The sequence below is a fragment of the Rutidosis leptorrhynchoides genome, chromosome 10 (genome assembly GCF_046630445.1).
Source record: "Rutidosis leptorrhynchoides isolate AG116_Rl617_1_P2 chromosome 10, CSIRO_AGI_Rlap_v1, whole genome shotgun sequence".
Lineage (NCBI taxonomy): Eukaryota > Viridiplantae > Streptophyta > Magnoliopsida > Asterales > Asteraceae > Rutidosis > Rutidosis leptorrhynchoides.
In genome coordinates, this window is record NC_092342.1 from 48,925,710 (window position 1) to 48,941,883 (window position 16,174).

Sequence of the window (16,174 nt, forward strand, 5' to 3'; positions counted from 1 at the left end):
TGACACCAATTTTTTACTTCTTTCAATCTTCTTCACCATCCAACACTTACCTCTAGCATTTAACCATTAAAAAGAAAAAAAAAAAAATCCTAATAATGACACCAAATAAAACATAATATTACAAAGATTGTTTCCTCTCAAACTAACGTCGTTTTTGATTCGTCAAATGTATGTGAAATGATTCTTACATTAGGGGATTATTTTGAGAGATATAAAATATAATCCATTCGTTCCATTATAACGGTCTACTTATAAATATTTATAAAGTATTAATAAATTCTACTACAACAAATTTATATTTTACTGATAAATTTTTTTTCCTCTATACTAAAATCTCTTTCAATTGATTTATTCTAAGACATGTAAGATCACTCCGATCTATGAAATACTTCTTCATCAAAACTGATTGTCACATTAGCGTCACATCAATATTTTTTCATAAAGACATTTTTACTAATACCCAATTACCCATAACATATTTTTTTACCATCACATGGACTCACATTTTATTATTTAATTAAACTTATTATATTTATATTTATATTTATATTTATATTTATATTTATATTAATATTTATATTTATTACGAACCCGTATTAGTATTATTATTATTATTATTATTATTATTATTATTATTATTATTATTATTATTATTATCGTTAATTATTAATATTATTGTTATTAATTATTAATATTTTTGATATTAAATTTAAGATTTAATAATTATTACAAGATTTTTTAATAAAACACTTTTTAATAGCTAAAATTCCATTACATAAAACTAAGACGTTACAACCGGTTTAATGAGAAATTGTTCGTGAGTCAAGTCGGTTGCAACCGGCTTAATGAGAAATTTTAAACTATCTACCATTGTACGGTTCTCGGTTTCTTGGTATATCATATCAATAGTGCGCTTTGTAGCATTTGTGGAATCAACAACCGATTGTCGGGCTTCCTCTGACGACAAACGTGATACTGCGTCGGACGACCTTGAACTTCTTTGACTCTTGGAACTTGAACGATCTGGTGGACGTAGATGATATTGTTCTGAAGATAGCCGTTTGTTGTTTGCAACGGTATTCTTTTTCATGACCCGTCCTAATTCATCCGGACGAAGTCTATATCGATTATAAACGATTCACAACAGTTGATTACATCGCGAGGTACTTGACCTCTATATGATACATTTTACAAACATTGCATTCGTTCTTGAAAAGACAATCTTTCATTACATCGAAAGTTGACGGCATGCATACCATTTCATAATATATCTAACTATAACTGACTTAATAATAATCTTGATGAACTCAACGACGAACCCCCCACTTTACACGTATATTTCCCCCCAAATTTCACAAGCTTAACCCCCTAACTTTTATTAAAATACAAATCGAACCCCCACTTTACTAACTTTTCGAATGCAACGTCTTTTGAAATATGTCATGAATGACTCCAAGTAATATCTCTAAGATGAGCAAATGCACAGCGGAAGATTTCTTTCATACCTGAGAATAAACATGCTTTAAAGTGTCAACCAAAAGGTTGGTGAGTTCATTAGTTTAACATAAATAATCATTTCCATCATTTTAATAGACCACAAGATTTTCATTTTCATTTCTCATAAATAAACGTCCCATGCATAGAGACAAAAATATCATTCATATGGATTGAACACCTGGTAACCGACATTAACAAGATGCATATAAGAATATCCCCTATCATTCCGGGAAATCCTTCGGACATGATAAAAACGAATTCGAAGTACTAAAGCATCCGGTACTTTGAATGGGGTTCGTTAGGCCCAATAGATCTATCTTTAGGATTCGCGTCAATTAGTAGATCGGTTTACTAATTCTTAGGTTACCAAGCAAAAGGGGCATATTCGGCTTCGATCATTCAACCATATAATGTAGTTTCGATTACTTGTGTCTATTTCGTAAAACATTTATAAAAGCGCATGTATTCTCAGTCCCAAAAATATATATTGCAAAAGCATTTAAAAAGGGAGCAAATGAAACTCACCATACTGTATTTTGTAATAAAATACATATTACGACATTAAACAATGCAGGGTTGGCCTCGGATTCACAAACCTATATCAATTGTGTATCTATTAAAACATATAATAGAAATATCATAATTTTATTTATTAGTATATATTATTTATATATATTTTGTAGTTCTATAAGATTTATACTAGATTCCAATTAAAAATATATACTTTATTTTGTATCTTAAATTATTTGTTATATATCTTTATTTTGTATATGTATTTAAAGTGACTAATATGGTTATATTCATATCTATATATAGTTAGTATTATATTAAAAATACATAATTTGTTGTATGAAAGTTTTTATATAAGTAATGTTAATAAAATTTGTATTTAATTATATGGAATATCAATATAGTTGTAGTATATGTAATAAGTATGTTTTATGTACAAAATATTTATTGGTTTAAAAATGAAAGTTTTGATATTAATGATTTACTAATAATAATATTAATAACTTTATTAAAAATGATAATATTAATAATAATGATGATATTGTTAATAATGATACTTTTGTTTAACAATAATACTAATAGTTATAAAAGTGATACTAATACTAATATTAATAAAATTGATGATAATTTGTATTATTTTCATGATAATAATATTAATAATATTCCTAATAATAATAATTACATAATTACTTGTAGTTATATTCATACTTGTAGTTATAATCATAATTACTAATAATAAATGATAAATAATAATATTAATAATTATAATGCTAATAATGATAATACTACTAATAATAGTAATAATAGCTAAAATCTTAATAATAATAATAATGAGTGTTAAATAATAATACTAATAATAATAATAATAATAATCAAAATCAATAATACTAATTAATAATACTTATTGATGATTGTAATATTAGTAATAACAATATAAATAGCAATTATAATTTCTATAGTTGTAATAATTGTTAAATAACAATAATAATAATTTTTAAGACTAATACCAACAATAATAATAAAAACATATAGTTTTGAAAAACTACCTCAAAAAGCTTTTTTTAAAAAAATTAGCTGCCATCAGTTGGGTTCGAACCCGCGACCTCTCGTCCACCCGCTAACACCCAAACCAGTCCTTCTGTCTTGTTTTTCTGAAATTATCTGAACCCTTTATTTATTTAACCCCTATCTATCTGTTTTCCCTATTTCCTCTTCTTCACCACAGATTAATTCAACCAGCAGTGTATTTTAACCAAAACAATAACCTATTTGATTTAATTTAAGACTTTCAATAAAATTGGAAACGATAAATTGTAAATACAATACAAAAAAATAGAAAATTAAACAGCAGCAGAAGTAAGAACTCGTTTACTTCCTGTCTTACCTTATTCATCAAGACCCATTCGACATAATTTAAATCATATTAATTCTTTACAGATTTGGATTAAAACATTGATTTGAAACAGGAACGATTTAAATATAACAACTTATATTTGGGATTTTAAATTAGCAGAAAAAAATTATATATATACACTTACGGTACCAGTGTATGAACCCGATGAACTCAATATTCAATTTAAAATTTAAGGACGTTTCAGACTTAAATTATAACATGAAAAATGTTTTAAATCGTTTGTGTAAACTGTATGATTTATCAATTGATCCTATAATACAAAAACGAACTCGAATTTAACCATAAACACTTCAGTTGACTTTTGAATTCGAGTTTTGACTCTTCAAATTCGAATTCGTTAAGGCGAATGGATACCTGAAAATTTGAGGAAATAATCACGACATAATCTGGGACACTTCTGCATTGATAGATTTTGGAGAATGATACAGATTTGAGTTATGGTTAAAAAGGATATCGAACCTGTTCTTCATTCCAGTTTTAAAAAAAAAAGGATAATTAATAGAGAATACTCAAATGATTTTATCCAACACTCTGAACTACTCTATTGTTTTATGTAAATTTTTAATCGACAAAAGAGAGATCACGAGTATACAGAAAAAGAGAAGCAGGTAAGAACTGATAAGGATATATATCCCTTACGCGTATTTACATACATATATGTTTTTATTTGCATTTATAAGAATTACTTATACTTGTATCTTATCTGAATTTGATATATTTCTGTGATGTGTTTATATATTTTAATTAATCTTATTAATTAACAATAATAATAACATTCTTAATCTTTCTCATACCTCACATTTGCGGGATTGGGCATTGTTGTTGTTGTGATAAATTAATATAATAATAATAATATTGTTATTAATGATAATAATAATTATTATAAAATTTATAACATTAATTTTATTATTGATAATAATAACACTAACTATAATATTACTAATTATAATAATATTAATTATACTAATACTAATAATATCAGTAATGCTAATACTATAATCATTTATATATATATCAAATTCGTATCTTTAAAATAATATTAATGACACTAGTATTTATATTGAAAATAATAATAATACAACTTTATTAAATTTAATATATTTGTATTACATATTATTAATTACGTAATATAACTATATAATATACTTTACACTATAACTTATATTGAGTATTGAATTTTTAAACAAGTTAATATACATTACAATATGCATATAATAATAATTATACCTAGAAATCATATATATTGATATATATGTTCATTTAAATTGCACCTAATTACTTTGTATTTTATTTTACATATTTATTTCTAATATCTAAATTATATTTCGAAGTATTATTTATATATACATACATACATATCTATTTACAATTAGTTGTTCGTGAATCGTCGAGAGCAGTCGAAGGTCAAGTGAATATATGAACATCGTTCCAAAATTTTCTAGACTCAACATGACATACATTGCTTATCGTATCGAAATCATATAAAGATTAAGTTTAAATTTAGTCAGAAATTTCCGGGTCGTCACAGTACCTACCCGTTAAAGAAATTTCGTCCCGAAATTTGAGTGAGGTGGTCATGGCTAAGAATAAAAATGTTTTCATGACTAATATGAGTTGATAAATAGAGTTTTATTATCATTGAGTAATATGGATAAAACAATTCGATTATTCGAAGAGCACGAATGAAGTTATCACAAAAGATTGAAATAGGAAAAGTAATGATTCGTCTTAACTTTTGACGGAATCAGGGTTGAATTCCGGAATTCAAGGAATTAAAGAAAATTATTATAATCTATAAGATTTGATTCTTCGGTAAATAAGGAAATTAGGATTCTCTTTGGTTAAATACGATAATCTATCTAGATTTCTCTGTTTGATACTTCACTATAAATCCACCCTCTTTATTTCCTTTATATTTTAGAGTTCCATCCTTTTGTTCTCTCTTCCCGACTTTAAGTCAAATGAATAATGGTCCAGAATTCGTATGTACGAAGTTTCGAATGAACATGATTAATGTTCTAAGAGATAGATTGTAATAGTACGAGCTTGATTGGTTAAATTACCAGAATTTAAGAGAAAAGATAGAAATATCAAGAAAATAGGTTATTGATATGTCTATAGATTAGATAGAATATAAGAATCATGTAATATGGCACATGATGACGTTATAATATGTGAATCACCACGTTTCATTAGCAACTCAGCATGACTTACTGTAACATAATCACGTTGATCAAGTGTCATTATATTATACTAACTCATGCTTCAGTTCCCAACATTACTTCAAAAACATTCATATTTTAAGCTCGAAAGTTTACAGAATATAGAAACTAACAGTTTCTATATGATGTAACACTGATAGCACGAAGAGATTAATGATTTCAGATAAGAATAGTTATGAAAATATCTTCAGAAATATAGAGGATATTTATAATGAAAGATACAATGATATCTTGGAATTTCTAATATCGAAGGATGGTGAAGAAAATTTGTCCGCAAGAGTTTGGAGTCAGAAGCAAGGTATTCGCTAAAGATTTCATCAGAAACATAATCATCAGGATTCTTAATGTACAAGTTTAGTCCTTGTGATTTGTTCAGAGACTCCTTCGTAGTTTGCTCAATCAGTTTTTCAGTTTCAAACTTTTTCTGAGCCTTGCCAACATACTATTCTTTATCATCAATTTTTGGCTGTTGAGGTCATTTACAGTTTTTGTTGCTTCATTCCACTTTTTAAATATTCAGAGTATTGATTCGTAGATTGGGTGCTTTTCAAAACTTCAGAATTGAAGATCAAAATTTCCAGGAATTACAAGTTATATATATATATATATATATATATATATATATATATATATATATATATATATATATATATATATATATATATATATATATATATATATATATATATATATAACTGTTGAAGTGAAAACGCTTGCGAGATTCGAGATTGATGATTGATGATTTCCGGTTGTTGGTATGGCATTTATTGATACAAGATATAGATGGATATATGATAGGGTTTTGATAAATATAATAATTTTTCGGAAAGTCAAAGATCAATGAAGTTGTTGGTAAGTTTACTGCTAATGTGGTGAGATATAAAAGGTTCTCCGGTAACGATGATGAAAGGCAAACTTATATATCGAGGTTATAATAAGGCTACTTCGAATGAAATTCGAAGTTGATTTGCTGAAGCTGTGACAATATTTGCTACTTTGAAGAGGGATTGTAAAGTTATTTTCGGTAATAATAACGCCAAAGGAGCTAGCACAGATACGTGTTAAACGTTTATTCAGATTCCGAGTGTTTTCAGGTGCATAACTATATGCATCGATCTTTTCTTCCTTAGATGAGATGCAGTTGGTTTATCCTCTCGATTGAGGTGTTTTCAAGAATCATGAAAGGTTTGAATGCAGATTGTAATCGTAAAGATACAAATGAGGTTTAAGATGAAATCAAGTGGCAAACTTGAAGAATTATTTAGTTTCATATATTATAATCAATATTTTAATTCATTTCAATTGTCCAATGTTATTAGTCCACAGTCGATAGTCCACAGTTGATAGTCCAATAATTCATATATAGTTTAATATATAATATTCAAATTAATTAATATGTATCGTGACCCGTGTACATGTCTCAGACTCGATCACAACTCAAAGTATATATATTATTATAGAATAAACCTCAACCCTGTATAGAGAACTCGATCATTACTGCATATAGAGTGTCTATGGTTATTCCAAATAATATATATATATATATATATATATATATATATATATATATATATATATATATATATATATATATATATATATATACGTCGATATGATATGTCAAAACCTTGTATACGTGTCCCGATATTTAAAGTGCGTAAAATAAATACAGAAATTAAATGACGATAAATAAAATTGCGATAAAATAAATTGCGATAATTAAATTGCGATAAATAAAATGTAATCAGTTAGCTAGGAACAGTTAGCTAGGATTTTTTTAGCGTGGATTCTTAACAGAATTTCTCATAGTTAATCTGTTTGTTTCTAACAAATTTTATTTTGTTCAATGTTTTCTTCATTATGCCACTTGTTGAATTCTGATAGGTCAAAATCCAAGTATGAAATTGAATGAAAATGGTTATTCTGTGGTGAACGGATTTGTATAGCTGTGGTTGTAAGTAAGATAGTAAATGACTATTGAATCAGATTCGAAGAATGTACAGTGTAACTTATTAATGCGAAATCTAAATATTCCTCGGGTATTACCTACCCGTTAAAATATTTTCACCATTAACAATTTGTACAATAAAAATTTTAATTACAATCTTTATGAAAACATATATACATATATATTTTCTTCAGACGTAATTATGGATTTAATGAGTCAATGTTATATTAAACTCATCAGATTTACGGCTAGAACTAGAGTACGTAATCTCTAAAACATTAGAGATTACAGAATCACCATGAAGGACGAAGATAGTTTATGTAGAACGATTCGTAGAACGATGATTATGCTTGAGGTACAGAATGAGATGTTGAGGCATGGATTGTTGATGGTACTGGTGCTGTTACTGATGGTACTGTTGGTGCCGATGATGTTGCTGAAGCTGGTACATTTTGCACCATATTTTCCAAGGCTACAACTCGGGTGCGAAGCTCGTTGACTTATTACTCCGGGATGATTGTCGGTAGGAACGAGCGAATGAATAAGGTTTAGAATTGTGGATAGAATATCATCGTGGCGAGATATTCGGGAAATGAGGGTGAAAATGGTATTTCGGACTGGTTCGCCGGTAAGTGCTTCGGGTTCTTCGTTAAGAGGGCAATGTGGTGGATGGAAAGGATTACCTTCTTCTTGTATCCAATGATTGAGGAGGCTACGAACTCATCCCCAATTCATCCAGAATAGGTGATGACTGATTGGTTGATCCATTCCGGTCACACTGCTTTCGGAGCTTGAGTGAGATTATATTTCGGAATTCGAGTGACTTGAACTAACGACGAATTCCATTTCGTACGATTGGATAAAGGATTTTGCGATATAAAGTGATTTTTCTGGCTATCGGGTGGTATTCTATTTACATAGGATATCTATATATATAGATCAAAAGATTTTGTAGATTACGGAGGAATTTGCGGGATATGTCAGGCAAAGTTTAAAGTAACAGATACGATAAGATATGATTTAGCAGATACGCTAAGATATGAAGTTTTGTCTATACACTACTCATGCAATTAATGTAGCAAGACGTGTCTAGACTAATAATGATAAGCAGGTAATTTTCTAAGGATGATAAGCAGATGATTTCCGACTAGAAATGATAAGCAAAACTTTTGACATGCAGACACGGTCGAAGTCCAGACTCACTAATGCATCCTAATGACTTATCAGTTAGACACACTAATGCAAGACCTGGTTCGCTAAGACTACCGCTCTGATACCAACTTTCATGACCCGTCCTAATCCATCCGGACGAAGTCCATATCGATTATAAACGATTCACAATAGTTGATTACATCGCGAGGTACTTGACCTCTATATGATACATTTTACAAACATTGCATTCGTTCTTGAAAAGACAATCTTTCATTACATCGAAAGTTGACGGAATGCATACCATTTCATAATATATCTAACTATAATTGACTTAATAATAATCTTGATGAACTCAACGACTCGAATGCAACGTCTTTTGAAATATGTCTTGAATGACTCCAAGTAATATCTCTAAGATGAGCAAATGCACATCGGAAGATTTCTTTCATACTGAGAATAAACATGCTTTAAAGTGTTAACCAAAAGGTTCGTGAGTTCATTAGTTTAACATAAATAATCATTTCCATCATTTTAATATACCACAAGATTTTCATTTTCATTTCTCATAAATAAACGTCCCATGCATAGATACAAAAATATCATTCATATGGATTGAACACCTGGTAACCGACATTAACAAGATGCATATAAGAATATCTCCTATCATTCTGGGAAATCCTTCGGACATGATAAAAACGAATTTGAAGTACTAAAGCATCCGGTACTTTGGATGGGGTTCGTTAGGCCCAATAGATCTATCTTTAGGATTCGCGTCAATTAGTAGACCGGTTTACTAATTCTTAGGTTACCAAGTAAAAGGGGCATATTCGGCTTCGATCATTCAACCATTTAATGTAGTTTCGATTACTCGTGTCTATTTCATAAAACATTTATAAAAGCGCATGTATTTTCAGTCCCAAAAATATATATTGCAAAAGCATTTAAAAAGGGAGCAAATGAAACTCACCATACTGTATTTTGTAGTAAAATACATATTACGACATTAAACAATGCAGGGTTGACCTCGGATTCACGAACCTATATCAATTGTGTATCTATTAAAACAAATAATAGAAATATCATAATTTCATTTATTAGTATATATTATTTATATATATTTTGTGGTTCTATAAGATTTATACTAGATTCCAATTAAAAACATATACTTTATTTTGTATCTTAAATTATTTGTTATATATCTTTATTTTGTATATGTATTTAAAGTGACTAATATGGTTATATTCATATCTATATATAGTTATTATTATATTAAAAATACATAATTTGTTGTATGAAAGTTTTTATATAAGTAATGTTAATAAAATTTGTATATAATTATATGGAATATTAATATAGTTGTAGTATATGTAATAAGTATGTCTTATGTACAAAATATTTATTGGTTTAAAAATGAAAGTTTTGATATTAATGATTTACTAATAATAATATTAATAACTTTATTAAAAATGATAATATTAATAATAATGATGATATTGTTAATAATGATACTTTTGTTTAACAATAATACTAATAGTTATAAAAGTGATACTAATACTAATATTAATAAAATTGATGATAATTTGTATTATTTTCATGATAATAATATTAATAATATTCCTAATCATAATAACAATAATAATAATACAACTATTAGTGATAATAATAATAATAATAATATTCATACTTGTAGTTATAATCATAATTACTAATAATAAATGATAAATAATAATATTAATAATTATAACGCTAATAATGATAATACTACTAATAATAGTAATAATAGCTAAAATCTTAATAATAATAATAATGAGTGTTAAATAATAATACTACTAATAATAATAATAATTAAAATCAATAATACTAATTAATAATACTTATTGATGATTGTAATATTAGTAATAACAATATAAATAGCAATTATAATTTCTATAGTTGTAATAATTGTTAAATAACAATAATAATAATTTTTAAGACTAATACCAACAATAATAATAAAAACATATAGTTTTGAAAAACTACCTCAAAAAGCTTTTTTTAAAAAAATTAGCTGCCATCAGTTGGGTTCGAACCCGCGACCTCTCGTCCACCCGCTAACACCCAAACCAGTCCTTCTGTCTTGTTTTTCTAAAATTATCTGAACCCTTTATTTATTTAACCCCTATCTATCTGTTTTCCCTATTTCCTCTTCTTCACCACAGATTAATTCAACCAGCAGTGTATTTTAACCAAAACAATAACATATTTGATTTAATTTAAGACTTTCAATAAAATTGGAAACGATCAATTGTAAATACAATACAAAAAAAAAAAAAAATAGAAAATTAAACAGCAGCAGAAGTAAGAACTCGTTTACTTCATGTCTTACCTTCTTCATCAAGACCCATTCGACATAATTTAAATCATATTAATTCTTTACAGATTTGGATTAAAACATTGATTTGAAACAGGAACGATTTAAATATAACAACTTATATTTGGGATTTTAAATTAGCAGAAAAAAAGAAAATATATACACTTACGGTACCAGTGTATGAACCCGATGAACTCAATATTCAATTTAAAATTTAATGACGTTTCAGACTTAAATTATAACATGAAAAATGTTTTAAATCGTTTGTGTAAACTGTATGATTTATCAATTGATCCTATAATACAAAAATGAACTCGAATTTAACCATAAACACTTCAGTTGACTTTTGAATTCGAGTTTTGACTCTTCAAATTCGAATTCGTTAAGGCGAATGGATACCTAAAAATTTGAGGAAATAATCACGACATAATCTAGGACACTTCTGCATTGATAGATTTTGGAGAATGATATAGATTTGAGTTATGGTTAAAAAGGATATCGAACCTGTTCTTCATTCCAGTTTAAAAAAAATATTGATAATTGATAATTGATAGAGAATACTCAAATGATTTTATCCAACACTTTGAACTACTCTATTGTTTTATATAAATTTTTAATCGACAAAAGAGAGATCACGAGTATACAGAAAAAGAGAAGCAGGTAAGAACTGATAAGGATATATATCCCTTAAGCGTATTTACATATATATCTGTTTTTATTTGCATTTATAATAATTATTTATACTTGTATCTTATCTGAATTTGATATTTTTCTGCGATGTGTTTATATATTTTAATTAATCTTATTAATTAACAATTATAATAACATTCTTAATCTTTCTCATACCTCGCATTTGCGGGATTGGGCATTGTTGTTGTTGTGATAAATTAATATAATAATAATAATATTGTTATTAATGATAATAATAATAATTATAAAATTTATAACATTAATTTTATTATTGATAATAATAACACTAACTATAATATTACTAATTATAATAATATTAATTATACTAATACTAATAATATCAGTAATACTAATACTATAATCATTTATATATATCAAATTTGTATCTTTAAAATAATATTAATGACACTAGTATTTAAATTGAAAATAATAATAATAAAACTTTATTAAATTTAATATATTTGTATTACATATTATTGATTACGTAATATAACTATATAATATACTTTACACTATAACTTATATTGAGTATTGAATTTTTAAACAAGTTAATATACATTACAATATGCATATAATAATAATTATACCTAGAAATCATATATATTTATATATATGTTCATTTAAATTGCACCTAATTACTTTGTATTTTATTTTACATATTTATTTCTAATATCTAAATTATATTTCGAAGTATTATTTATATATACATACATACATATCTATTTACAATTAGTTGTTCGTGAATCGTCGAGAGCAGTCGAAGGTCAAGTGAATATATGAACATTGTTCCAAAATTTTCTAGACTCAACATTACATACATTGCTTATCGTATCGAAATCATATAAAGATTAAGTTTAAATTTAGTCAGAAATTTCCGGGTCGTCACATTCTTACCGTTTGAATTCTTGAAAAAAGGCCAAAAACTCACGTCCTCATTTATGCTATACGATGACAAAGTGAGGCGCAAAATATTGAGGGCGAGTGATGACGGAGGTGGTAGTATCTACCCTCGAGAGCGAAATTCAGCACGGAACGAGGGTGGGCACCAATATAATACAAACCCTATATTTCCATTAGACACACATGTAATGAGATATTCTTGCTCTAACGAATCCATTCCTTAACTTCTTACTCTTTACAGTTAAAAATTACAGTTCTAACACTTACACCTGTTAATTTGGGCAATCGAACTACCCTTTAACATTTGATGGTGATGCTACATTTAACCATTTTCTCGAAATCATGATACCTTAAAACCCCATATATTGCAAGTATCTATAGGTAACTAAATGCTTGATCAATCGGTCGGTTTAAACATCATACAAATACTTATTTGGAACAATTTATAACGAAATTTCCACCAAAAGGCCATTGGCCTTGCGGTGCCGTAGTAATCACACACTTTATGCTTCAAATTTAACATAAATCTTTTAATGCTTCAAATTTTGTTATGTGAAGTTACATAAAAGAAAGACATGTACGATATTAGTCCTATGCATAAAGACACTTTAAACATTCCTTTCAAAGTGAATTTAATCAAAGTGATTTGTGTATAGCTAACTATCTACTTGTTTACATTTAGTGAGAGTAAAATTCTTCTTGCACTTTCACTAACATCTTCAATCCTCTTTCTCTTTCTCTCCTTGTTATTACCATTTACCTCCAACCTCACTCCGAACAACTTGGGCCTTAGATCTTCTTCGTCATCGTTCGTGGACTTACTCGTGTACATACCAACCAAGTCTATGAGCTCCTTGCACTTCTTTTTCATGCTTAAAAGCTCCGAGTACAATACTTTATTCTCTTCCTTTAGTTTATCATTCTCGCCCATCAGGATATTATATCCTGAGGATAAGGATTTCGTGGATGAAGATCTTTGATCTTCATCCGATTCCTTTATAGTCTGGGTGACTGGATTGGGTTTGTTGACCCATGATTTTCTTCTACGAATTTGACATAGTAGTTCTTTCCGACCTCTCCGAAACCTTACGTTGCAAAATTCCCATCGGCTTGTTGTAACTTTACGAAAACCCTACATGCACATCGGTGTATATATGTTTACATTAGTCCACGAGTACGTGCTACTCAGGATTTTACTAACATACTAATATTACTTATTTTCTAACTTGACATATTTAAAATCATAATTACATTGCTTTGGTACTTGATCATTTTACGTGCGAGTAAAAACCAATAAAAAAAAAACCATGCAAGCGCGTGTCATAACGTATCTGATTTCACACATAGAAGAATATACTATATAGATAATAGATAATTGGATAAAAATTCCTATTTCAGTCAAGAATATTTAATATTTATATGCATACCAAAATAAAATACTACATGTACTAATATAAAACCACACTAATAGTTGGTATGCTTTATCAAGTGCAACAAGTATGGTAGACAATTAATATTATAATCTGTATTATTTTTATTATATTATAATAATAACTATATTCCACTACATAAACTAGTAAGAGCAAAAAGCCAAATCGTCTTTGTATGTCCAGAAAAATCACATTAATTTCATAACATACAATAACAAATAATTGAGTAGGGAGTGTTAAAAAACAAATAAAAAAAAAAATTGACTGAAAACGTTTCTCATTATAAATAATCTCAAGATATCTGCTAGGTTCAATACAATATTTGCCGTTAAAATAATAAAATTAAATATCCGATCCTTCTGATTTTACAATGCAACTACCACTCTTATTCAAAGGTCACCAAAAGTCAAAAAAATTCTGGTGTTTATGTTTGAAAACTATACCTCACCCCTTGACAATATAATAAATTTAAAAAAAAAAATTAAGACACTAAATATAAACTAGTTTAAAGCCACATAATCAGATCAATTTATAAAAGGACCTTAATGTATAATGTATTTTGGCCATGAGCGATGTTACACTCAGTCAATATTCTCAAAAATAATTTCACACAATGCGATTAAAATTAACCAATCATAATTCAACTCTTTCAATTTCAATACTCTACGTGTTAATAAATTATAACATTTATCATTATAAATGTTAATTTTTTTTTTTGTGAATTGAATTTATTTAGTTAATATTCGTTGACCAGAATGATACTACATTCTCCCCAGGCAAATATTTAAATGACAATAATATCCCTCTGTGGTTTTAGGGAGAAAAAAAAAAAAAAAAAAAAAAAAAAAAAATTATTCATAGAATTTAAAAACTAAATGGATATTAATCGAGATCATAAATCCCCTATCTCTCCGGACCCAAATATCTATATCTATATGTGTATATGTATATAATACTTCATCTCCCAAAACAATCGTCTTGTTTGATTTTTCGCAGTTGTTCTTATAAAACTTTGACTTCAAATTTTTTATTTGTGATATATAATATTTGATAAAAGTTATATTAATGAAAACACATTATAAAATCGAATCTACTCGTATGATATTCATCAAATATTATATAACATAAATAAAAATATTTAAAATCAAAATATCAAAAGCTAGAATTGAGAGAGTATACATACATAAGTATTGAGTTGTCGAACAAAGCTCGAAAAGTTGCTGTGTTTGAAGAGCGTTGGTAACAAGTCTCTAGCAAATTCGGACGGTTGCCACACCACAAATCCGGTTCCATCCGAGTTCCATGACACGACGTTATCAGTTGCCGTATCATCAACTAACATGTACGTCTTCAAAAGAAACGGTGACGGAGATGACTTATTATTTGTCACCACCAATTCTTCTTCATAGCCTTTTTCCACCACCATAATTAACTATAACTATATAACTATAACTTATTAATAATAATAATATTTATAAAGTTAAACTAAATTAAAATTAGATGATAGAAAAAGAAGATGAGAAATTAACATGGGGTTGATTAATTAGAAGGAGAATAGAAGAAGGGCAGTTAAGAACTCCCAATCCCAAACATAGAAACCCAACACGATTTCTCCTTTATTGTTCATGATATTTTTGCATGCAAATTTATTAATTTAAGCGAAATTTTGTATTTTCACACATAAAACACACACAAAAACTTCTATTTAATTTGTTATGGAACTCTTATGTACATATGTGAAGTATGTGGTAAGTTTATAATATTAGTGAATAAGAAAGAGAGAAATGAGATGAAATGGTTGAGACGTTAACGTAAGAAAAACATAGGGTTCCTTTTAGTTTCCTTTTATGGCGTTGTTATTTTTATAATTATTTTTATAGATGGATATAGATAGATAGATATATGTAGATTTCTAGAAACATTATTTAATTATGTACAATCATGACTTTATCATATTCCAATTACTCGCGTTTTTATAAATAATTAATTCATCTTTTTGAACATGCACAAGTTTGAAAAAAGGAAGCTCTTTCTTCATCTTTCGCGTTTTTATAAATAATT

At 27.5% G+C, this 16,174-nt stretch overlaps 1 protein-coding gene across 1 annotated transcript; it reads right to left on the minus strand.

Annotated features, from left to right (window-relative positions):
- Positions 1 to 13,246: 13,246 nt before the first annotated feature.
- On the minus strand, positions 13,247 to 15,868 carry LOC139872600 (heat stress transcription factor B-3). The gene is made up of 2 exons (XM_071860515.1): positions 15,297 to 15,868; positions 13,247 to 13,815 (listed from the first exon to the last, which is right to left on the minus strand). Exons 1-2 carry the CDS (start codon positions 15,537 to 15,539, stop codon positions 13,348 to 13,350), a joined length of 711 nt encoding a protein of 236 aa, XP_071716616.1. The 5' UTR covers positions 15,540 to 15,868; the 3' UTR covers positions 13,247 to 13,347.
- Between the last annotated feature and the right edge of the window lie 306 nt (positions 15,869 to 16,174).

Excerpts from the sequence above, each read along its gene's own strand:
- LOC139872600 (XM_071860515.1), bottom strand. The coding sequence starts at position 15,539 with ATGGTGGTGGAAAAAGGCTATGAAGAAGAATTGGTGGTGACAAATAAT. Across the intron at positions 13,816-15,296 it reads TTCGACAACTCAATACTTAT|GGTTTTCGTAAAGTTACAAC; the intron begins GTATGTATACTC and ends ATGTGCATGTAG.